Source organism: Toxotes jaculatrix, chromosome 23 (assembly GCF_017976425.1).
Source record: "Toxotes jaculatrix isolate fToxJac2 chromosome 23, fToxJac2.pri, whole genome shotgun sequence".
In the NCBI taxonomy this organism is placed as follows: Eukaryota; Metazoa; Chordata; class Actinopteri; family Toxotidae; genus Toxotes; species Toxotes jaculatrix.
Genome location: NC_054416.1, coordinates 5904238 through 5929758, shown reverse-complemented (window position 1 = coordinate 5929758; position 25521 = coordinate 5904238). Strand labels below are relative to the sequence as shown.

The following is a 25521-nucleotide window of genomic DNA, read 5'->3' as shown; positions in this document are numbered from 1 at the left end:
AAATGGTTCTCAGTCTATACTCCATGCTTGAGTGATATAGACTCATTTTTTGTATTTTTATTTAAAATGATGAACGTGGCATTGTTTTTTCCTTCAGGTTTCACTTTATATTTCCACATCCTGTCGCCACTTACATTTGAAAATATTATACTCCTTGTTTTACATCATTTACTGCTTTTTAGTGAATCAAATTCTTTAAATAAACATGATTATCAAAGCAGTTTTCAGATTTGAATGGCAACACTGTTTAGCTTGTTGGTTTCTCACAGAGTTTGTTAATCAGATTAAACAAAACATCCAAAATGTTGCTTTGAAGTTGGCGGGATTTAAAACAAGAGGTAGCAGTAGAGGAAACAGACTTTGACATGGGTGTGATGATGATGCCAGGCATGTTTTATTTCGGTCAGTGCACTCTTCTCTTGGGGTCAGTCTATCTCTTACATGTGCACAGTTTAATGCCTGATAGCATAAGCCTACAGGCAGCTGCAAGCTGTGTCTCTGTGTGTGTGAGTTTGTGTGCTTGTGTGTATGCGCTTGGTTTGAAGTTGAGATGCGGGGCGCATGATTTGCCGATTTGATTTTTCAACTGATTTGTCTGGCTTCATAGCACTCCCACATTTGCTCTCATAGTCGGATAAAACAAATACCGCCCCCTCGCTCACCCCGCTGCGACTGGTCCGGCAATCAGCACAAGCGTGAAAGGAGCAGCAGTCGCAAATGAAAGAACTGCCTGGCATCCTCATGAGGTATCAGGTCAATCAAGCCCACTGTGGGCGAAGCGTGCGGGGGCTCCTGAGGCTAAACGCTGTAGTGCAGAGCTCAACAAGCAACTGTTGGCCTCAGGGGCAGCTTACTAAATGAAAGAGGATATTGGGGAGATTGTTTAGCATTATCATTGTTCATCATCGTTCCTCGGTTGGCTGTAACAATATGGTGCTCGGTTATTGCTCTCCCCCTGAGGAAGACGAGCAGCTGCCACTGATAAAGATATATGAGCTGATTGGAGAGACTGGAGGGAGACAGAAATTGTGGTTGGTAATAGAAGTGAATGGGACAGAGGCAGATCTGTGACAGAAGAGGAGGGGAACTGGGAACCGACAGGACGGGAAAAAAAAGAGTATGAAGTGAGGAGAGAAATGAATGAGAGGATAGATGGGTGTTCCTGTGATGCTATCCACCCATCTCTATACAGTGTGGTTCCAATCAATTAGTTGTGGCTGTTCTTTGCTGGTGAGCCAGCACTAAAATGGTGGCTGCAGGTAGGATAAACAAACTGGTGGTGAGGGGAAAAAAAAAATGGGTTGGTTCTGCCTGGACACCCTGGAGGCAGCAGCAGCAGCAGCAGAAGAGAGGATGAGGATTAAACTGAACTCCATCTTAAACAACACCACGAACCCTTTCTTTAGTGAGCCGATGCAGCTACAAAGCACTGCAGCCGCTGCCTCGTTCCTCAAGAGATGCAACCTTATGGCAGCCGCCGTCCCGCCGTTAAAAGCTTTTAGTTTCAACAAGGGCAGTATGATAAAGCTGTCACGGTCAAGATGTAATCATCAGAATAACAGCGAATAAGTCTCTTTTTTTTTGCATGTGAAGTGCTCTGTGAAGGGAGAGAAAAGAAGATGCGTGAGAGACGGAGAGAGCGAGAGAGGATGACAAGCGATAAAGGTCACGAGCCAGATTCAGACTCATTGTGATTCAAGTGTATGATATGGATGTAATGCACACGGGGCTGCCAACTGTTGAGATACTGGGAGGGTGGATGTGAGGGGCTGCTTCAGAGTTGTAGGTTGGTTTATTTTTCGCTTTGGACAGAGACAAATTAGCTCCTTTCTCCTCTTTATGCTAAGCTAGGCTAAACATGACCCACAGAGTTCTTCATATCTCATTCACAGACACAATTAAGCAAATGTTGCACAATGTTGATGCTGTCTGATAAACACCATGAAGCAAAAATAGTGGAGAGTGAATCATACGGGACCTGAAATGTTGGAGAAACATGGCATCACGATGCAGAGGCAGAGACGCACCCCACAGTCGGTGACGTGATCGTGTGCCTGAGTGATGTCACCGGAGCGAGGGCACACGGTCATCCTTTTCTGCTCTTTAAATAGTCCACTGTCTTCCTTATCTCCCCCCCACCCCCTCCTTACTCACCACCTCCTGTCATTCCCTCCTCCGCTCATTTGTCCCCTTTGCCTTCTATCCTCCTCATTTTTCCTCCACTCCACTGGACAATACAGCTGCAGCTTATCTCTGTCTCTCTCTTCCCCCTGTTTGTCTCCCCCTCTCTTCCTTTCCCTCCCTCTCTTTCTCCCAAGTCTTTTAGCAGGGTTGTGGTTGTGGTGGTGGTGGAGATGGTGGGAGGTGGGGGTGAGTTGTAAAGCGGGGGGTTCAGCGCGGCCACATCTCAGGCTTTTTGCTAGATTAATTTGCGGGGGCTCTGGCCTGCGCTGCACTGCTTACTGTACGCAGTGAAAGTCACTCAGGGATTAACAGCAGACAGGAAGGCAGCGGCCCCCACCCACTTGCTGCCTCGGCAGAAAAAGACCCCCCTCCTCTCCACCTCCTTTCCTCTCCTCTCTCCCTCCCTCCCAAACCTAACCTCCATCTCTCTTTCCTCTCTCACTGAAAACCACTTTCTCTATCTCTCATACCTCCTTCTCTCTCTCTCAACCCTCTTTCTTTCTTTCTCTCCATCCCATCAACCCCCTCTCTAGTTAATTACTGTAATGGGCTGGCCGTCCTTGGGGGGTAGTTGGAGGGCAGGGGGTGGGACCAGAGGAGATGCTGTACAGTTCAGCCCTGTCATGCCTCTCGCCTCCAGCACAGACACACACACACACACACAAATGCACACACTCTTAAAGACTTAAATGCATGGTCATATGTACTGTACCCTCCCCTACATGCTTGTGGGCACACACATGATTTCATTCATACAGATTCCAGTCTCACACACTGAATATGGACACATCGCACAGGCAACTTGCTCCATAAAAGGACACAACAAGGAACATGAATTTGACACAGTTCTTCATTTATTTTCATTAAAGTGGAAATGGTTAACAGTAAAGTTGGTCACCTTGCTGAGGAGTAGGAGTTGTGCAGTGACTGTTGTCTCATGGTCAGCGCTGGCCGCTGCGATGACAAATATATCGTGTTTCCTGCCACTTCTTCACAATAAAAGCCACCCTCTTTTTTTGCCAGATGATGGTTTTAATGTGAAACATTAGCAGTAGGAAATGTCTGGTTTGCATTAGTGGTTCCTTAATATAAACAAGCTCTCCAAATTAAATGACAGACTACGTCATGTGTACGTGTCCTCTGGGACGGATGACACACATATGTAATAAAACAGAAATAAATACACAGTTAATGCTTAGGATAAAAATGTTGACTATAATTTGGAGACAGGAAACGAACAGCGGTCTGACGCTTTGTCAACCCATCCATCCAATCAGAGTTCCTCCTTACTCAGACTTTGTCTTTGGATAACTTCAAAGACAAAGAACAGCAGTTTGACAGCGGAACGCAAAGTGAGAGGGCAAAGAAAGGCAGAAAAAGAGAAAGTCTGTTGAGTGGGGAAAGCAGAGATGGTTAGAGAGAGTAATGGATGACAGGATGAAGAGTGATGTGTTGAGATAGATGCAGCAATATACCCAAAGTGTCCACGCGCTGGGAATGTGGGGTTTTGTGTGGGAACTTATTGGCCCACTTTAAGGATCAGTCAGCTGAAACACTTTGGCTGAAGCTGACAGCTGTTTGACAAATGCCAAATGGTGCTGGCAGAACACGAGCACACACACACACACACACACACACACATATACACACAAACACGTATTTGCTTTCTATCAATCTCTCATACGCACATACGAATTCTCAAATACCCCACATCACTCTCAAAGATGCACACGTATACAAGTACTGTCAGTGTGATTACAAATGCAGTATGTGCAAGTGTACTGCTCAGTGCACATGAGCAAACACACTAACCACCTCCACCCCAATACATGTACAGTAGACACAGACACACATATGAAAATACACTCACAGAGACACACAACATAGTATCCACTGCCAATTGCAGGGAGGGAACATATGCCTTTGCTTATAGGAGACACTGAGCAGACATGTCTTTTCTCAATCAAGCCAGTTAACTTGATCATCCGTCTGGCTGAGTTCAGGAGGAAATCATTTTAACTCTTTCACTGTCTGCACTATTTATGGCTTTGCCAAGTCCACAGACACAGTATTACTCATTTAATCACTGTCAGTTCCGTCTCAGGTTTGGTTTATTTTGTGTGCACGGCACTGTAACAGATTGCAGGGAAATGATAGGAGTCGTTCGTTGGAGTGGCTCCATTTACAACCGAGAGAGGCTCGGACAGCGAGAGAGGATTTAATGGAGAGATTCTGGGGTTACTGAGTACACTATCGAGTTATAATGGGGACATATCTAAAGGCTGCCGGGTCCATTTTCAGAGAATTTAGGCAATTTTACCTTTTCAGAACTATAAGTGATACAAAACTGTGAAGCTCAAGAACATTTGTGTGAACTTCTGTTAAAATGATTCAGTGTTTGTAGCAGGCCATTATAGAGAATGTTTTAGGTTAACTCTGGTGTTCAGTCAATTAATCGAGTAGTTGATGATCAGAAAATTTATTGGCACCTAAGTTTCAAACAAAACTTTCAAATATTCCCTAGTTACAGCTTTTTAGCTGTAAGGATGTGCTGCTTTACTTTGTCGTATATGATAGTAATTTGAAAATCTTTTTTTTTTTTTTTTTTACTGTTGGTTTAGAAAATTGAACATTCACTGTTCAGCGTCAGCTTTTGCTGCGGTGGTGTTTGCTGTTGTAGCTGCATTACTGATTAGATATGTTCTAATATTTAATTTGGGATTTTGGGGCATATAAATGACATCAAATGATCCAGATTCTGAAATTAATGAAATCTCCTTATCTGTATAGAGCATGTAAACACATGCACACGTACACAGACAAGCACACAGGGGCTCAAGATTATGATAATGTGGTAGCCTCGACCTAGTGACTACACGGCATGCTTCATTTCCTTTTATGTTTGCTCATGATCGTCAGCTTAGATATGCGTGCATATGTGTTTGTGCATAGATTTGAGGAAGGGAATGAGGAAGCAGGAAAACAAAAAAAAAAAGTATGAAAAAGTGAAAAATATTGGATGTTCAAACTGGAGGAGGGAGAGACCTTACAGCACCTCCAAATTGTTCTGGTGCCACTGCTCATTAAGATGATTATGATGTGAATATTTACTGTTGTTCTCCTGCTACTGCTACCATGCTTGCTGTGCAACAGCCTGCAGCTATTAACATCTCAACTGTGGCATTTAGTCTCACAAACACACACACACGCTCAACCACATCGCTACACAAACATCATACAAGTTTACATGCGGCACGCTCATGCACACGAAGAGTAATAAAGTATGTCATTTACTTACCCCTTGTTGTGAGCATGTAGCCAATTACCATCACCATAACCATTACAGTAATGGAGCACTGTCGTGTCTACCCAAAATATCATATTCATCCTAAGTAACTCTACTTAATGGCATTTACTATCAGAGGAGAAAGGTAAATTACCAAGAAATTGCTGCTGTAGAAAAGCTGTTTCATTTGTAGCTACATGAAACGTCTTTGTTTTCCTGCTTTGCTAACAGCTTTTAGGGATGCTTGTAAATAGTTAGTGCAGCTTGGTGACACCAGAAACTCTTTGAGCTCTAGGTTGTTTGTTCTTTGTTGTTGTTGTTTTCTTGAGATCAAATCTTGAGATCAAATCTGAGGCTTGAAGTCATGTAGCTGTGTTCTGTACGACACTACCACAGAAGATATAACTAGTTCTAATGCAGACAAAATAGTAGTTCCCAACATTTCATGGACATATGTCTTTCAGCCACACTCACTGTGAATATTGCAACCGCTGTGCCGAGCGCCGGCCAAGGGGTAAAGGTCACAGACCAGGGAGAAGTCAGCCAACCACACAGACTGTTGGCTTTCAGTGCAGAGACTAACAAGATGCTCATGTAATGTAAATGGCTACATGAAACCAGTGCCCTGGGCAGACTGAGCCCAGGATTTTAAATGGACTGCTGCATAGAGTCTAATAACACAAAGGCTCAAATGGACCAAATGGATAAATATTGCCTGTGTATTCAAACAGTGCTGTCCCATTTTGCAGTACAATGAGAATATAGCTTTTTCTAAATGTGGTCAAACCCGTGTTGATGTTTGGATATATTGCACTGTGACCAGGAAACCGCATTATTGCCTCCAGTCGTTTGAGGGGAAAAATGGAAAAACGGTGAATCATTGTCTGCTGGGAGAAGTGTGGCATGTTTGTCCCGCGCTGTGATTGTGTTCTCATCTTTTGTTATTTTCTCTTTTTTCTCCTGTCATAGTAGGATATGCATCACGGTGTGCAGTGCACACTCCAATATAAAAACTGTAAACATACTGTCGAAGGTATATACTTTAACTGATTTAAAATGTAATGTCTCTGTACTGTATGTATAACTGACCAAAGCCAGTAACCAAAAAAAGAATCTCTTCAGAAATCCAATATTTTGCAAACTTAACCATCGTCTCCACTTCAGGGGCCACATTTTGAAGGAAATGAGACCACTTGACTGCAAGGTCATCTAAAGTGCGGCGTCTAACGAGGATTGGTGGCATTAGTGCGGAGAGCTGACAGCTGGTTGTTAAAGAGTGAGAGGGACTTGTGAGACCTCGGCACCTCAAAAAAATACCACCTGTCGTCCTCTGCAGCTTCTCTGCAGCTTTGAATTTTATTTGAGGTCCACACACCATATACAAAAACCCTGAACATTTCAACACTGAGAATCCATAGACATTAATAATTACAACATAAAAACATAGCATGGATCCTGTGAAACTCATTCCATGGCCAGCCGAGCTCACCTCAATTATTCATGTGTGTCCATCCATGGCTTCTGGCAATGTAAAAGGATGTAGAACTTTTTCTATAGGCAACTATGGACAGTGTACGAAAGAAATGCAGGAATTTCAAGATCAGGTAGCTTGCATGTTAATTTGAGGCTTACAGGCACTCTGTAGTTTAAGGAGGCCAAGCAATGCACTCTCTTCGACCTTCTAACCCTGAAAAGATCCTCTCAGCCAAACCAGAAGTGTTAGTGTTTTTTTTTTGGTGTGTGTATGAAGGAAAAATCAAGCCGCTCTCCATGACTCTCCCCACCTTCTGATCACGCTTCCATACACACACTCCAGATGTCAAGTTGGTTTCACACACCAGTGGACACACCGTTGGTACACCTTCTCTCCCTCACGTTTCACCCTCTCCCATCATGTCACACCTTCTCGTCCGCTTTCCTCCTTTTCTCATCCCTTCCCTCCTGTTTACTCGGCCTTCCATCACGTCTCCAACACCTCTTCACCCTTCCTGCCGCTCCCTCCGCTCCTCTCTCCACCATCCCAACCCTTTTTCACCTTTTTTTCTCCTGCTCTGTGTCACAATATCTCACACAATCTTGGGAGGATTTCCAGAGTAAACAATACCAATTTAATTCCACCAGAAAATGGTCAACGGGGTCACGGACGCCACTGGAATTGCATCTGTCGGATTGTGTCTTTGTGTGCATGAACATATGTATTCATACATGTGCATGCGAGACTTAAAAATCATGTTAAAATCCTTTTGAACCACAGCATACTGTATCTTTATGCTTTTATTAACTGTTCTTCAGCTTTGCCAACATCTTATCAAAAACAGTGGTGTGAGTCAGAGAATCACCCCTGAGATTTGTTCCGTCCTTGTTTTTGTATGAATGGGCAGCCACACAGGAGCTGTCTCCATTTTTCACTCATCACAGGGTTCACCACAGCACAGTGACCCACATCACCCACTGGACCTTAGGCTGCTCTAACATCAGTACATGTTGAAATATATCTACATTCATATTTAAAACAGGGAATGTTGATACATTTAGGTTGTGCAAATGACAGCATATGATGTTCTTGATAAAACCAGAGTTACTTAAAATATAAAATGAGACTCACAATTAGGAGAAAGTGCAGTAAAAGTGCAAACTTATTTGCTATTAGAGAAACTGACATTTTGGGAAATGTACTTATTTGCTTCAGAGTTTGGTGAGATGACTGACGGCACTCTCCTGTCTAATTTGGTTAATATGAAGCTACCACCAGCAGGCAGTTAGCTTAGCTCAGCAAAACGATTAGAGGAAGTCTGCAATGTGAGATTTTTTACTCTTCTGTTTTTATGAGGATTGAACAAACAGAATTTAGCATTTTATTTAGTGAGCTTCAGAGCTGTTGGTAAGGGGATTTCATTACCTTTGAACAGTGAATCGCTTGCTGATTCCCTGTATCTGGTTTGTGTGCATAGCTAAGCAAACAGGCTGCTGGCTGTAGCTTCATATTTACCACAGAGACAGGAGGCAGGTAACAATCTTCTCAAGGTAATACATTTAAAACCTAAAATGTTGAATTATTCCTTTAATGTCAAGCAGTTTTCTGTTGTATTGGAATAATAGTTTAAGAAGAAGTTAATTTACGGTATTTCTTGACTTAAGGGCATATGAAGTTTCAGCATCTTCATATCTAATCTTTACGAGGATTCAGCTGTGTTTTGATCTGAATTACTGTGAGGCAGTATGATGTGTATGATTGTCTAAAACAAGTAAACAAGAGCCTGGGTAATTAAGCCAACCTTGGATCAGAAATAATCAGCCGTACAGCTAATGGATGGGCTCGCATAACTACTTTGGCCTTCCAGTTTCTCCACTTTTATGCTAATAGGCAATTTAAGATTTTTGTGTGAAAGAAAAGAAGTCTGTTCTTCTCCCAGATGTGAATGCTACGGTTGGATCGCTCTCAGGATGAGCTGTGACAGCGCATATGTTCGTTCATGACTGTTTCTGCATCTCAATCACATCATCACAACTGTTTTACCTTGACAGCTAAAAGTGTGAAAGCTTCGGCTGACAAAGGCAGTGAGGACTCCCGCAAAAAAAGTCGGAGCGCGCCGAACGAAGACGAAGGCAGATGATGAAATGAATGATGAAACAGATGAGGTTTTAATCAGAATCTCTTTATGCTGGCACTCTGTGGGAATTCTTCACCTCATCAGCCCTCGGTATCTTCCCCCACTGGACGACGGGCAACCTCCCAGAGTGCCTTGCTGCGTGGCCTTTTCAATAATGTAGAGGGGGAGAGGAGGGAGATAAAATGAGAAAGGAAACGATTTCCTGGCGCTGTGGGAGCCCCCTCTGTGACATTTACCTCTAGCAAAGTCCTCAATGTGTGTGTGAGTGTCTGTGTGTTTGATGGCCCTATGCCAGACTAATGATACCCCCCTCTGGCACACACTCTGGAGGCACAAAACTCTCCTGCTAGTGATGCCACACGTGTCCTTTAGAATCATACTGAAGGGGAAGAAGGAGGAAAAGTGGGGAGATAATAGCACGACGGAGTGTAAAGAGTTGGATGGAGAAATATGAGAGCAATACTCCCGCTTAAGTGTGAAGCTTAGGAACAATAGAAGGGCAGGAAATAAAGGGAAGCGAAAAGGTTAATGAATAGAGGAGACCGTTTTTGTCTGCAAGTGACAGAGAATGAGCAGGAACGATCATCCTCTTTAATCCATCAGCTCCACCTGTTACCATTTCATACTTCATTAACCGTCCCCCCGTTTGCAGCACAGGGTGGTCTCCTCTGTCTCAACAGGGAGTCCCCTACCCCCCACCTGGACACACGGCATCTATCATTACCCCCCTGCTCCAGCTCAGGGCCTGCAGAATGTCACACAGCTGGAGCAGGAGGCTCTGAAGACAGATGAAAAAGAAAAACCCTGGTGAATGTCATTAAAAAGACAGAGCGCGCTTCTGCGGTCTGAAATTTAGTTACAGTAGGGATTCATTGTAGCGCTATATAAACCAACTTTCAGTCAGAACATAATAGTTGATAAAACGTCTCACCACGAGGTCTATTTAGAAGCAGTCTTGGTGATTTCAGTCATATCACATGATCCTCCCAGCTGCAGATGTTCAAATTTACATTTTCATTTCTGAGCACTTTCAGGACTGACTCCTCGTCCATAATAGTACGTAAGTTGAGGTTCAAAGTCCATTATTGGCCTCGGAAACAGCAGGTAAGACATAATTTCTGGTTCATTTAGTAGGTGCTCTGGAGCTTTTGATCAGATTTGATATCTCAGCTTTTAAACCACCATGGACAAGAAGTCATAAAAACTCTTTTCCTGTCAGTGGCAGCCAGAGGAACCATAGAAATTTGGGGTCCATGATTTTATGTAGAGGTATACAAAGGCAGACTTTTTATTTCTAGGCGGCAACTATTGGCTTTATTGGTGAAATGACAGTTGCTGAAAGCAGATTTTTTCAGCAGTAGCTGACTGTAGCACCATTAGTTTGTTGGAAATGCTGTTTCCTGTTGGCTTTTTCATGTTTCAGTGGTCCGTAATGTGCACTTGATGTCTGGAGTCAGCTCAGGATTAGCTACTAAATGGACCTTGTGGTGACAAGTTTTCTCCTCTGCCTGAATTTGTATGCATTAAACACATACAGTGGATTTGTATCCATATCTGCATTTTTAATTTTAAAGTCATACATTTAAAAATATTCAAAAAAGACAAAAATCATACATATACAGTACCTTCCATGTTTTTCCAGCTTATATCAAATACAGGAATATACCTCAACATGCTGAGAGAACAGCCTTTCTTATCTAATCAGTGATCATCAACAGATGCTGTCAAATCTTAAAGATGACTCGGTGTCGGAGAGCTGAAAAGAGGTCACAGCTCAGTGTCAGCGTTTGTTTACACGCAGAGAGAAGAGATGGCTGACTGGTCGCGTAAATTTCCAACCTGCGTGTGGAGATAAACTACAACATTGACAGAAATGAATTCCTCCAAAAATGTCTGACTTTAAATGTGAAAATAACCTGAGAAAAACAATTATCTGTGCTTGAATCTAGGGTCAGCTTGTTTAGATTTATTGCATTAGAAACACTTTTGAGTTTGAGGTAAGGTGTCTTGATTTAGTTATACCTCATAAACATAATCAACCAGGCAAGTAGATATGGCTCCAAACAGGTTGAGAACCAATGACTGATAAAATTCGACTCAAGTCTGAAGAGAGCACGGCCTCTTACAGGCCAATGCTGACCCCTTGTGGATCAAACAAAGCACTGCAAGCAACAAATTTCTCACCCATGCTCATAAGCAGCAGTGTTATTTCTGCTTTTCAAGTTCCCTTATTTCAGTGAGCCCTGTCTGGTGGCTGCATCCTGTCGCAGAAGCAGCTCTCTGGCCAGATCTGGCCTGCCACTCTTGGACAAGCAGTGAGCCAGCTGAGAGGCCTTAGGTTGGTGTGGAGCAGCTGGTAACCCCCTCCTCCACATGGCCAGGACATGGAAGGCCTGGGTGGACAGGCTGTCCCCGGCCCGGAGCTTCACCAGCTGAGTAGCACTACGACGGAGACGCAGAGAGAGCACCAGCAGGGCTATTTCCTCCTCTGAAAGTTCCCCAGCCAGCCAGAGAAGAAGAGAGTCAGACAGGGAGTCTGGTGGGTGAGAGAGAGATGAGATCTTGAAAAGTCAGGTTACCGCACTAATTAATTATAACTAATTATAAAACAACCGTTTTCATAAGATTTTCACCCACCTGCCTCCTCACATAACTTCACTCTGGATGTAATAGGCCGATTAATGCTTCTCACTTTCTGAAATTAAATATGTGAAAACACTGTTTCATTGCGAAGGTCAGAGTTCTAACATCATGTACAATGCTGAATTCTCTGTGACTCTTTCCTCACCTTGGGCAAAGTCAGAGACAGCTTACACACAGGATCTCCCAGGAGCTTTATGTCCTTGGGGACGGCTTTGTCCCCTCGCCACTCCAGCTGACCTCTAGTGACCTTGTAAAACACAGCCGTCCCCTTGTAGTGAGGGGAGCTGTAGTTCCCGAATGGGTCCACCTCAGTCACACGCACTGAGAGGTGATTCATGCGCTGACTGTGAAAGGCGATTCGCTCGTGTGGGACGTCATTTTGGTTGTTGTGAGCTCCTGTTGTAAAACAAGGATGATTAAAAAAGAGCCCAATCAAAACCCATTTACTTTACTATATACTATAGTTAAATACTATATAGTCTGGTACATTCACGTATGGGGTAACAAGCAGCAGGGAGACAAACCTGTTTTGAACTAGAACAGGTATTTGTAACCTTCTAATTTCCCCAGCGTTTGGTTTTTTTTTTATGTGTGTGTCAGAACAGATCAAATAGGCTCTTCAGACACAAAGAATCTGTGAATTACATGTACAAACAGTCTTAGGCCCATCGTAAGGCAACTCCCCACCCTACCCGTGGAGGTGATGTTGCCACTGAAACGTAGCAGAAGCTGGTCTCCTTCACACATGGAGACATCTGACGAGGTCTCCAGGAGGCCGCCGTAGCCCTGAGCTCGCAGTCTGTTCAGTTCCCAGCTGAGGTCTCGGCTGGGCAGGGCGGCCACCAGGATGTCGCGAGGCTCATCTTGTCGGCTGTGGAGGACGATGGTGACGGCGTGGCAGCCGACTGAATCCTCCAGCTCCTCTGCCAGGGAGGTGAGGTGACAAGGCTGCAGTGGGGAGAGGAGGCGAACCACCAGCAGTCTGAGGGGAGGGAGAGCAGAGGCACACAGATGGAGACACAGGCGAAGTTAAGAAGCTGAGCTCAGTGGAGAGATTAGATTGTGGCTGAATAGAGGGAAGAGATGAGTCTGTTATCGTGGGCCAGGATACAGACTTAATACATTTAAGACAGAATAAAGAATTCATATTACCTACTGTATGTGTATTATTCCTTTGGGAAGCAGTTTTAGATAAGATAAGAAAAAAAGAAAAGAATTATAGCTCAGAAGGGAAATAAAGTGGCTTCTTTCTTATTAAAGGAACAATTTACAACTAATATTCTAAATTCATTTTTTTAAACAGGTGACTAAAACAGAAAGGCAGTCAAATACCTGCATTTTACTATTATTTCTCAGGAGATTTCGTAACATTTTTACCATAAATGTGTGATTATGTTCTGACAAAGAAAAGCTACAGCCTGGAATTCAAAGCATTTAGGCCTCCCTTTATCCATACTGCCTTTCTTAAACCCCTTATGTAAAGCAAATCTCGCTGTAAGTCTGTTGAGGCATTTCATTTCTTGTCATGCTCAGAGCCGCAGTTGTTCCTGTAGGGTCTCGCATCAACACATCAAACCTCTCCATGTTGAAACTTCCACCAGAGCTAATTGTCCACAAGTAAGGATCCACGAGTGACAATGAACAGTTCTGTGAACCCTCTTTCCCTAATTTTCTGTTTCTCTTCTTGCTCTCTCTCTCTGTGTAACCAGGGGCAATGTCTTCTACCTCCTGTACGTGGTTGGAGGACTCCTGATGGCAGTCACTGCTGGTAGTGGGTGTGTGGATGCGGCTGTGCGGACGGCCCAGAACCCAGCTGAGCTGCTGCGCCTGTCAAACACACTCCTCGGACTCATGGGCCTCAGAAACCAAATATGTGGGGTGAGAAGCCTAAACATCAAGTCCAGCTAAAGAACAATATCCTCTCTCAAACCAACATGTCCTTTAATTACTCTAAACTTTTTCATTTAGATCTTTTTTTTTTCTGTAAAAACATAAGTATAGTTTTGACTTTCTGTATCTTGCAGGCTAACTCCCTGCCAAAACAAAAACTGAAAAGGCTGCACTTCACTGAAAGGTGTTAAGGGAGTTTCAGTTACTCTACACAGTTCTCATTCACACACAAAAAAGTATTCTTTTCAGCATCAGACAACGAAAAACAGTGTTTATTGTCCTGTATGTGTTCCAGCCTCAACAGTCTCCTTGATGTGACAAGAGCAGCAGAGATTGGATCTCATGATTTTATGAGATTAATACAGTCGCCTGAGAGACATATGAACCTGGAGTCAACGTCTGCTAAATGCGTCTCAGCAAAAAGGTACGTATAGCAAATCAAAACTATTTTGGTTTTACTTCAGTTCATCTGCAGCCGATAAGACCACTTTCTGTTCTGTGATCAGATGCAGGATTTACTACATCCTCATTCGTGGCATGAGCAGCCAGTCTATACTGATACTGTGCATGGGGGACAATGGCAGCAAGCTGAAGACCTACAGTCCTTCAAATCAGCTGCAGTGGCTGGTCGACTTCAGCAGGAAGGCTCAGCAACGAGGAGATGCAGTAAGAAAATGATTACAGTTTGACTGTTAACACATGCATCTGTAGCATACACAAAATGTTGATATTATACTATATGGTTTTCAGATCGTACTTCTTGCGAGTGGACAAACTGGGAAAATCAGCACTAAACCTAAAGCAAATGATGCTACAAATGAGTGTTACCCCACTCGTCTGACCCTGGGGCTGTCTGCTCTGTCTGTAGTTCTGCTTTGGATGTTTCTGCCTCATATTGCAGTTTGTGTTATTGTCTTGTTGAGTTGGAAGGTGCAACAACAAATCCCCTGAGCGGTGCTGTCGTAGATTCTGTCAGGGATTCAAATTTCTCAGAAAAGTAGAACAAAGATGCAAACGAATAAGTATAAAATCTCAAGTCTCCCGATTTATTGTCTGGAGGACAATAAATTCTGAATTCTCCTCAACTGGGTGACAACATACAGTAGCCTCCTTTTCCCAACGAAACTGTATGGTGTGTATTTTCCTTGTTTAATGTATTCCATTTTTACCCTTAAATCACCTTAGACTAATGTGTTGTCTTTAGAGGACCATTTAAATAAAGCTGATCTGTAATGATCTTCTCATCAGCTATTTACTATCCCACCATTGAATATTTTAAAAAGAGAAAAACATGATGTTGCAAACCTGTCAAAGTTGTCTGTCAGCTCAAAGGACGCCAGCCCGTTCTGCTGGTTTCTGACCACAACTTTCTCCAGGATGCTCCACTGTTTGTCCCTGGAGCCCAGAACAATCAGCAGCTCATTGGACATTTCCTTTGGGGACTTCAAAGAGGCACCCGGTATTCTGACAGAGACATCACATCCAAAAATATCTTCTAAAAATTCATCTTTTGTCTTGGCAGACTGCAAATGCTTTAATTTAAACAAAGAGGCTTTATCTGACCTCGCTCTGTGGGAAGCAGGTTGATCCCATGCTGGAGAAACAGAAGAACAGGTATGGCGATGCTGCGTGTCTATCCCTTGTCCCCTTATGTCCCTCTTTTTTTCCGGGTTCGGGGGACAGGGAAGGGTGACGGCGAGGGGTCTTCTCAGTGACTGTGAGGTCGGGTGGGTGAGGTAGAGTAGCGGGCTCGTAGACACCACTGAATAATAGACATCTCGTCTGGACTTGATGGCAGCCAGGAGGACGGCATCTATGGGCTGGATCTGAAGCAGGCGAGGAAACAGCTGTTCTGCATTATTTAGGCTGAAGTTTAAACAGAGATGCTGTGTGATATGAAAATCAATGTTTTTTTTTTTTTACACACTTTTGTTTTGCTGACAGCATGCTGTATGGTCAGAGGGAGTGGGGAAAATGGGTTTTTTTGACGCAAGATCAAGCAACAAACTGCTGTGGTGAAGTTAGTTCACAGATGATTGGACTCAGAAGTCAATTCAAATATTGGCCACAGCTGTTCATTTTTCTAGCTCACAGCAAAAAATCTGTGAGAACACAAGTCTGTGAATTTATAAGCAGTCTATCTGTTCCTCCTTCTCTCTCTTCCTTTTTGTGTCCTCATTCCCATAACATGTCTCTGTTTCTATCTCATTTTTAGAACAATTGCCAATATTTGGAGCACTGAGCTCTTTTTCAAAGGGCTGATCTCAAATTTACACTGTAGTTTCATTCACTTCTCAGTCCCAAACAATTTCCGTTGAACTGCGCTTGTGTTAAAAGTGTGAGAAAGATGGATGATGATCCGATCGACATCTCCATACCATGGTTTGTGCCATTACTGGAGCAGTGAAGGTTCCTGGGAGGTAGTCGAGACAAATGCGGGGGTCCATGGGGAGCTTGAGTGACAAGCCCCTTCTGGGAATGGTGTAATTTTCTCTTTTTAGACAGGAAACCACTGCAAAGAGACCAAGGGAATACACCCTCACCTCTGCAAATGAGCCCTGACCAAAAACAAAAATGAAACGCAGATTGTAAATGCAATTATTCATTTCAGCCAAAGTATATGAATCAGTTATTTTAAATAAAACCGTCTCTGACAGAAAGAAGACAACATCAATCTTCAAACAACAGAAGGAACTCAATTAGATTTAAACCCAAATTAGGTTTTTATTTCTGCTTTATTTATTTTACTCTGGCCAGGTCTGTCTCGTAAAACTGACATTAAAATAAAAGTTAACATCTCTATAAATCAAATAAATGTTTGGAAGTATGTGTGATAGAAAACTTTACCCTCTGTCCTCCATACGTGCCCTCTGTTGTTACAGGAGTGACGTAGCTCGTCCTCCTGTCCCCATCCACTATCTTGACAGCGACGTCCCTGTAGTTGCCACGGTAACGTGCGCAGAAAGGCATAACCACGGTCACAGGGAAGTGAACGTTGGCGCTGCCTTGAACTTTGACCCTGATCACTCTGCTGACCAGCTCCTCCGAGCCGGTCACCATGAGGCAGCTGAGGGCGTCGGCTACTTCACACCCCAGGACCTCAGCCACACCCACAGATGCTCTGATAAAGCATGCGTCTGGTATGTGTGATTGGCTGCCCTCCATTTTACCAGGAAGCCTAGATATTATTTCAACATAGAAAATACAGTATGCACACAGATTCAGAGAATTCTGTTAGATGCACAGACAAGATTGCAAAACTGAAACATGGTAGACAGTAGGCAATATTGTGTTTAAAAAAATAAAGATCCTGAAATCATGTTTTACTTCCTGCATATTTATCTCTGCAGTATCAGTAGTCGAAATATTATTATGTTTGAGGAGCATTTCTGGTAATAAAAAAAAAGTGCAACCATGTTAAGAATGTTTTTAAATGCTGCTGCACACACATTTCCATATCAGCCTCTCCCAGACATGGCCTCTCCCTCTGATCTGGATTTTTCTGATTTGTTTGGCTTTTGGACAAATGTGGGCATTGACCTGAGAGTGAACTGCATGAAATACCCGGCTAAGGGGAGGCCAGGCGGTCGAAACGCGTGCACCTTGTGATAAAGCACTGTAGAGAGTTTGCGTCTGTATCAGTGAGCAGGGGAAATGAGGGGAAGGAATCAAATCATGTCCAGACTCATAAGTCGGCCCCATGTGGGATAAAAAGCAAATGGCGAACAGCTTTTTTTTTTTTTTTTTTTGGGAGGAGGAGTTCTTGACAAGTTTCACTGTTTTAAAAACCCATTATGTTAAAGAGCATATTTGCTGTCAACACAGGTGGTAGCAAAATTAACTGATTTACATGACAAGTGGAAAACTATACTATAAATACTGTTCTTTCTCACTCTGCACCAGCAAACACTGGTCAAACCTACAGCATTTTGTTTTGAATTCTAGTGGAGGTCCCTCACTGTCCAAGTACATCAGAATATGCCTGACTGAAATTTGGTTAAATGTGTCTTGTATGTTAATGGGTTAACTTACCCTACAGTGATCCAGTCGATCCTTGTCTCTTCTTTGCCCTTGACATTTATCCTCTCTGCATCCTTTTCAGTCTCCTTCAGTAAATCAGTGTCACTCACTGGAGAAACACAGTCCTCATTATTACTCACTTGACCTTTGACCTTCAGATCTTTCCCAGTCTCTTTCACTTTGCTGCAGTCAGAGATGCTGAATCTCAAGTCTGATGTTTGTTCAGTGTCTTGTGGCCTTGTGTGGCTTTGATCACCCTCACCCTCGATATCCTGTTTACGCCCAGAGTCAGATTCACGTGGATCGTGGGAGCTGAGGTGATTGTTGCCATCTTCAGGTTCCTCTGAAGTTTCTGGGTCTCTGGTTTCCTCAAGTGCTGCATCCACACTTGAGGATTCTTCTGCAGATAATTGGAGAATTTCTGCATCCAGTTTGGTTATGATTGTGCTGAGCTTTTGCATAATGTTCTCTATGTCCTCCCCAACACTCTGAAAAGCATCACCGAAGGAGTCTGAGCGAGGTGAGACTTTACATTCTGGTTCTGAAACAAAACACATGTATAGAACATAGGCAACTATTTTGTTTTTTTACAATTATGCCAAATGTTGTGGTGCGTTATACAGTTCTACTTCTCCTTCCATACAAAGTCATATCCAAGGCTTTCTCTAAAAGGCAGAAAAAGACATACATAACTGAGATCAGTTACCTTACCTGTTGGAGATGGATATTGCTGATCACTGCCCCCTGGTGGAGACTCGTTAAGCATGGAGACACATTCTCTCAGGGCCTCTCTCCATGCTCTCAGTCTCTCTGAATGAAAAACTCTCAGCTCTGTCAGTACTCCCAAAACTTTTCGCTTGCACTCTTTCTCCACCTGCTCTTCGTCAGCACTCCTTCCTCTCCCTTCATCCTGCCTGTCATCATCTGATGGACTGAGCATAATCTCCTCACTACCTCTCTGTATTTCCTCTCCTGCGCCTCTACCCGGTTCTCCTGTGCGTCTCCTCATGCCCACTGTTTCCTGATGATGATCCCTGGGTCGTCTGTCGGCTTCAACTGCCTGAATAGTTTCAGTCAGCGTGTTATGGAGACTGTCCTCCCTCCTCCTGTCATTAAGAGACTCCGCTTCATCCATCTGTTCATTCAGATGCAGATTCTCATCCATGCTGGGCTGAAAAATACAACAGAGTCAAGAGAGTCTAATCTTCCCCCGTTTCAGTCCAGTTTGCATACAGCAAAAGCCATTTACTCCTTTAACAACATATTGGTGAATAATATCAAATATTCTCTAAATACATTTTATTCCCTTGTGTACCTCCTTTTAGATTTGAAGCTGAAGCCCCCTTGTTCGCTGTGTCCTTGGCATTGAGTGTTGCTGTGTACAGCTATCCCAGTTTACAGGAGCCAATCCTGTATTTAAATGGCTGCCAGCAGTAAAACATGTTGCCAAGGAGACCCCTGGAGGCGTGGCAGGGATACACAAAAGAGGAGGCACAGAGCAAAAGATTCACAGGAGGAAAGAGTGCTGTCCTCCAGACATCTCATCCCTCTCCTCTATTCTTCTGTCACTCATTTTACTGCTTGTATGTCCAGACAGTAAAAAGACATCAGGTCTTCAACGTCACCGGCTCCTGGATCAGTCAAAAACATCTGGCAGTTACTCAGTGATGAGTTCTGCACAATATGTTTATTTTAAATACCAGCGTTTTACTGAAACACACAGCTTACACTAACACCGTATAGAGAGTCAGTTTGTGGGTTTTCTGTGGAATTCCTGGTTTTACAGTCGTAAGACAGAGAGTGGAAGTATTCCGATCCTTTGCTGAAGTACAAATACCATAGTTTGAAACTACTTCCTTACAAGTAAAGGTTGTGAAAGCTGCACTGAAAATCTTGCTTATGCAAATGTACAGATGTAGGAAAAGCTGGAAATGAAAGTTATTTACCAGGATCCTGAAACTGAAGCAGATAAACTGATTTCAGCCATCATTCATGTTATTACGGACACCTGTATTTACCTGTTGTGAAATGTCAGAATCTCTTCAGTGAAAAAAAAAGGCCTGTTTTTACTCTGACATAGCCACTGTTTCCTAGAAGCCACAGTACTGCAGCGCTCTGTCACCATCATGTGGCTCATTCTGCAAACTGTACTGTTACTTTATTGATTATTAATAGGAAATTTGTGAAAGTGGAAACGCACATTATGGTATGAAATGTGAGAAGTGTGTAACAAAAATTCTTGCAATGTTATATTACTGAAAAGATTTTCAGTTTCCGATTTTTTTAAACAATATCATTTAGATTAAGAGATAAAGTTAAAAAAAAATCAGTCACATGAAGTGTAGCTCTTTTATACAGCGTACTTTTATTTCTTTTACATTTATTTTAAAAGCCTATGTTAATGATGATGATGATGATGATGATTGTAGTGGTCACCTTTCATAAGACATGTACTTTATTTGCTTATGTGCTAACAGGGTTTAATGTGTCAGTTCAGTATGTTTATCTTTGCCCATCAGTTCCTGTTGTTATACAGCAATAGTGTACAGTCCAAGATCAGTCAAATCGTACACATGTTGCAGTCCAATATAAAGACTATAATAAATTAAATAATTATAAGTGAAAATAAAGTATGTGCTGTTTCTCCTCAGGACTCTTCTCACCAAGTGCGCCAGTCTTCATTCCTGCCTGAGCTGAATGTGTAGCCTGGGGCCTCAGGATCAAGCTGGGACATGCACCTATTTCCCAGCAAAACATAACAAGTGCCTCCACGTTGTTGTTCCGGTGAGTTTCACATGCATGCACACTTTTTTTTTTTTTTTTTTTTGGAAAACTGGCTTACGTGGAGGACTTTGAGCTGCCCAAAGAGACTGATGGTAAGTGTTTCAGCAAAGCCCAGCTGCAGCATTAACTTTTCTACAGCCTGCAGTGTTGTTCAGCTTTTCTGTAAGAACAAGTGAATGTAAGGTAAGGACTGAACTTCTGCAATTTCGTGCCTCTGCTGCTGGCGCTGATCTCCTGGCCTCGCGCTGAAATGGGCGTGGAGTTATACTCTCAACGCCTGAACAGGCAGGGAACGGAAACAGCCCAGTATGTAAAAGCATGCTGTGAAGACAGCTGCGACAGTCAACAGATACCGAGAGCGGCATGATATGACAGGAACCGGACACAAGGTGTGCGGGTAATGTCTGAAGTTTCCTCCTGTTTTGAACCAGCAGGTAAGTTTAGCAGAAGTACCGGACGCACGGCAGCGTGTTACGTCAACATCCTGATTTCAAGTGTTGCTTTAATTTTTTAAGAAAGTGAAGCACGAGACTGAAATGAACTGGCTTAAATTAGATGATCTCTCTCTTTTTTTTTTTTATTCAAGGCTGGAAGTGTTGGCAGGTATTTGTATCACTAGGCTTATTAAAATAAGTGTAAAGAGTAAGTGAAGTAAAACTGCGTCAACCAGACTTTAATTGGCATCTGTTGCATTATATTCATTGTGGAGTAACACCGTTTTCCCGTGTATGTAATCACACAGCTGAGCACATTACACACGTGCGAACCGACGCTGCTGCTGCTGCCGCCGCTGATAGTTTTTTATGGAAACACTCTCCTCCGCAGACAATTCAGAACAGACCACTGTACAGAAGTGGTTTTTACTTCTTCTTCTTCTTCAAAAAAAAATGTGTTTGTGACGGTTACCCTCCAAACACTATTGATTTAGGTGTACAGTATTTCAACAGGTAACTTGATGTGCAAACCTTGCGCAGGAAATTTTCTTTTTCTCAAACCAGGAAGGGGATGCATAATGAACTTTGTTCGAAGTTGACTGGCTGAGGGATGTGCAGAAGTATGAGTTAGGTGTGTGTTGGTGTGCATGCATGGGCGTGCTTTCAATGACTCACTCCTGTCTAAGCATACCTGAGGTGTAGTAGAAGGCGCTGTACAGCGGGTGTATCACTGATACACACGCCTATTCCATGCTGGAAGCCACGCTTTCAGTCATGTATTTGTTTTGTCGAGGAAACTATATATTGCTCTTAGAAATTGCTGTCTTGTGTGTTAGAGAGTCGTGCGCATGCTTTATGTGTTGGTGTGTGTGTTAGGCCTCCAGATGCACCTTTATGCCTGCATGCACACCACTTCATATGTGCCCATGCCAGTGTGACATGTGTGCAAGCTGTTTTATCTCGTGAAGTTCTCTTTTTGCTCTCTGCTATTGATCTACACACTCTGTGGGCTTTGACACTGCAGTGGGCAGTAGCTTTGGAACAAAACTCCTCTATCCAGGCCTTGATAGTGTTTGCTGGATGTTTGTGCTCTGTAGTGTGTAGTTTCTGTGGGCATGCAGCTGTGTGAGTGGGTGTAGAAGCCGGGTGTTGTGGGTCAAATGAGCGAGAAAGCTTTGGCGTGTGCTTAGGCTGGCTGTTAGCCAACACAGGTCCCTGCATGTTAACACTACAATACACAGCAGGGCTGGTCTGATAGACTGTATAGGCCTCAGCTATGAGGACTTAATACAGTCATGTGTTTGGGAGATTTATTTTGTTTTTTAGTTATGTAGTAATTTTGTCCCTGCAGGCTGAGCAGCTAAGGTGTGATTTGTGTGCTTTGCAGTTTTTTTTACACTAGACTGTAGAACATATCAGAGAGTAGGAGATGATATTGCATGATAGTGTGTCTACCACTAGGTTCATATTTAAAATTGCTACAGGAACAGAGACAGTTTCTGTTCATGTTTATTCTGTGAACTGCTAGGACATTAAAACACTCAAACATACACACATGGCACAAGATTATATTTACTTGAAAGCAGAAGTAACACTTCATGTCCCCTGTGTACTATACCCAAAAGAGAAGTGGACATGACAAGATGTTGATGATGATGTATCTTCCTGTGAGATTTGTGTGTGTTTATGTGTGTGTGCGCGGGGAAGAGAGAGAGATGGCGAGGGAGATGGAGATAGATGGGGCTAGATTTCTGAGAGATACCATCCACAAACAGACTTTCAGTGATAGCTTGCCATTAGCAGGGTAATTATATTTTGCTAAGCAGTGAGCTGCAGTGTAATGCTTGGATATTTAAACTCTGCTGTGGTAAGTGCTGCTGAAAAAAAAAATAGATAAATGAATAAAGAAAATGCGTTCTAACCGAGATACCAGCTGGCCTTTCAGTTTTGTTTTCAGGCCTTAAGGTTGGTCTCTTACCAAAACCTGACTATGAAGATGTGCTATGACGGTGGCATTCTGTTTCCTCATAGCTATTGCCGTTTCCTGCTGTTTCATCCAGGAGTGTTGCAAATTTAGGTCTGGTGATGTTGACTGGTGTGTGTGCTCACTTGCTGTTGATTGTACCATGCATTCGTCTCGACTCTTTCAGCTGTGTCACTCTGTGTCAAACAAGCTTGTTCGCTTTATTGCTGAGGGTACATGAGAGTAGCAATAGCGCTCTCATTTCTGTGTTTTAAATACTGAGCTATGGCCAACAGACGGTTAGCTTCGCTTAGCATAAAGGCTGAAAACAGGAAGAAACAGCTAGTGTATTAACATGCTCAACATGCATCTTAATTAACATGCTGTATCTTAATCGTTCAGTTAGCCATGAACATGAACCCACCGTAAAACAGCAAGTTGGTGTTTTTACAGTTTGGTTTTTGAGGTGCAGGTAGGCTGATTTTAAAAAGAAAAAAAAAAGGCTAGCTTTATCTCTGTGTTTTCAGTCTTTAAGGTAAGCTAAGCTAATTGTCTCCAGGTTGTAGCTTCATGTTAAATGGATAGATAGTATCAATCTTGTCACCCAGCTCTAGGCAAGAAAGTATTTCCCAAAATATCAAACTATCCTGTTAATGAGGTCATGCTTTCACAGCTACAGGTGACTAATCCTCAATCAATATGATATTTAAAGTTAAAATTCAACCCTTAAATTTTCATCTGCTAAAACGTACCTCTAAGATAAAATCAATATCCACTTTGGATAATTTGGGCTTGTAGAAAATTGCACACCATTGGAACCTAACAGAGATTTAAAATTATTCCTGTTAAAGTTAATTGATGTTTCAAAGGTTAATAATCCTGTCTACTGTACAACAGTGGAGTCATGAACTTGGATCTCAAGTAAAAGATTAAATTCTGTTTGATGGTGCATTCAACTTCCTAAGTTCACAGCATTTTTTTAACCATCACATATTTATCTGTTTTAGTGTCTTGGGTTTAAGGCTGGACCACGACATCTTCTAAAGGTCTTCGTGATGTGGGAGATGTGGAATTAGAGAACCATGTTGGAGCCTCCAGAGCCCAGCCAGGACATTGTAGAGTGGCTGTCCACTCTCCGCCTGTCCCAGTATGCCTCATGTTTCCAGCAGGGAGGATACCAAGCTCTGGAAGACTGCAAGGATCTCACAGATGATCGCCTCCTGGAGCTTGAAGTGCTTCCAACAGGCCATCGGAGGCGCATCCTCCGCAGTTTGGAAGCACTAGGGGTGAAGCCTCTGGATGGTGGAGAGAATGAAGAAGAAGAGGAAGAGGGAGGAGTAGAGAAAGGGAAGCACCGGAGGAAACCGGCATTATTCCCGAGGCATATTTTCCTAAAGGACAAAAAGAGAGGGACTTCTTGTCAGCACCATCAGCCAACAGAGAGGATCGAGTATGATTTGCAAGGGAGTCAGACTTTGCCTCCAGGAGCAGGACTGGGAACAGAAATTGAGGACAAACACTTCCGCCCACCTAAGCCGGCCCCACGCAATCCCCAGAACATACGAACATCCACAACTGCACATACTTGCATCCCACCTTCTGTGTCCTCCAGCAGCAGCAGTGAGTCACTCTGCGTTTCAGAAATGCCTTCAGACTGGGACATTTCCTCAGAGGAGCCCTCGCTGTCTAGTATCGACTCCATCTGCAATTCAGCTGAAATACCCCGGCCAACAGTGACTGAAGACAGTGGGGGTTTTCTTGGTGAAATGGTGGAAAACTCCATCTATGAAACACAGCCCTGTTTTCAGGTTCTTGCAGGTCCACGGTTAACACGTTCCTACAGGCTGAGGCACCGACCAGTACCTGAAATCCCGAATCAAACTGTACCGCCGTTTCAGGACAGGTAAAGGCCAGTTTAAGTTAAAGACTTTTCTTGTGGAGGCATAATTAAGAGAGATAGTTTGACTTTCTTGCTGACACTTAGATGAGATGATTGATACCACTCATGTCTGTATGGTACATATGAAGCTGCTGATGGAGCTTAGTACAAAGACTTAAAAAAAAAAAGAAGAAGTAAACATACAAAAATCAGACATTGGGTTTAAACTGTAACACTCACCCTCTAACTCTACCCCTAATGTCTGACATGAAATATGGTGTCATGTCTGACATGACTGTCTTGGGCTGTTTCATAAGTCTGCAAGTGCAAAGAACACAGATTCAGAAAGGCCTTTGTTGTTTACCCTTGCATTGAGTCTTTATGCTAACCTGTTGATGTGACAGTGGTATCGATCTTTTCGACTAACTCTCTGCAAGAAAGCAAATAAGTATATGTCTCAAAATGTCATACTGTTCCTTTAAACACAAAGTTTGACTTTATGAGAACTCATCAAACAGGTTAGGGGAGCAAGGTGAACAGCACCTGGAGAAATACACTTGCATTCTGCCATGGCCATGAATTTAAAAAAAAAAAAAAAAAAGACTTTCTCGCTTTGCATTCAGATTTGCACTGATGGAGAACCCCGGGTCTCTGATTTCATATTCAGTTCTCCATTCCATATACGTTAACACTCCGCATTATACACATTGTTGAACTTTTGAACTGTGAAACTAACTCTCAGAGTTCCACGTCTCCGTTCTGAAGGCCTTTACGTCTATATGGTGTTACCTGTTTTTCCCCTCGTGCTGAATTGGTGGTTCTAATCC

The 25521-nt window shown here is 43.0% G+C and overlaps 2 protein-coding genes across 5 annotated transcripts in view; one reads left to right on the top strand and one right to left on the bottom strand.

Moving 5' to 3' along the window:
• Window positions 1-11309: 11309 nt before the first annotated feature.
• Window positions 11310-18799, bottom strand: dthd1 (death domain containing 1). Its single transcript, XM_041031814.1, has 10 exons — window positions 18346-18799; window positions 17647-18175; window positions 16462-16792; window positions 15993-16172; window positions 15178-15440; window positions 14920-15078; window positions 12417-12706; window positions 11870-12120; window positions 11719-11776; window positions 11310-11617 (listed from the first exon to the last, which is right to left on the bottom strand). The coding sequence occupies exons 1-10, from the start codon at window positions 18797-18799 to the stop codon at window positions 11310-11312; spliced, it is 2823 nt and encodes a 940-aa protein (XP_040887748.1).
• Window positions 18800-20739: 1940 nt separating this feature from the next.
• The window catches only part of arap2 (ArfGAP with RhoGAP domain, ankyrin repeat and PH domain 2), a 98877-nt gene continuing 94095 nt past the window's right edge, over window positions 20740-25521 (top strand). For all 4 annotated transcript variants that reach the window (XM_041031032.1, XM_041031031.1, XM_041031030.1 and 1 more), the window contains exons 1-2: window positions 20740-20852; window positions 23823-24718. In XM_041031032.1, coding sequence (XP_040886966.1) covers window positions 23898-24718 — 821 coding nt within the window. In that variant the 5' untranslated portion in view covers window positions 20740-20852; window positions 23823-23897. The remainder of the gene's footprint in view (window positions 20853-23822; window positions 24719-25521) is intronic.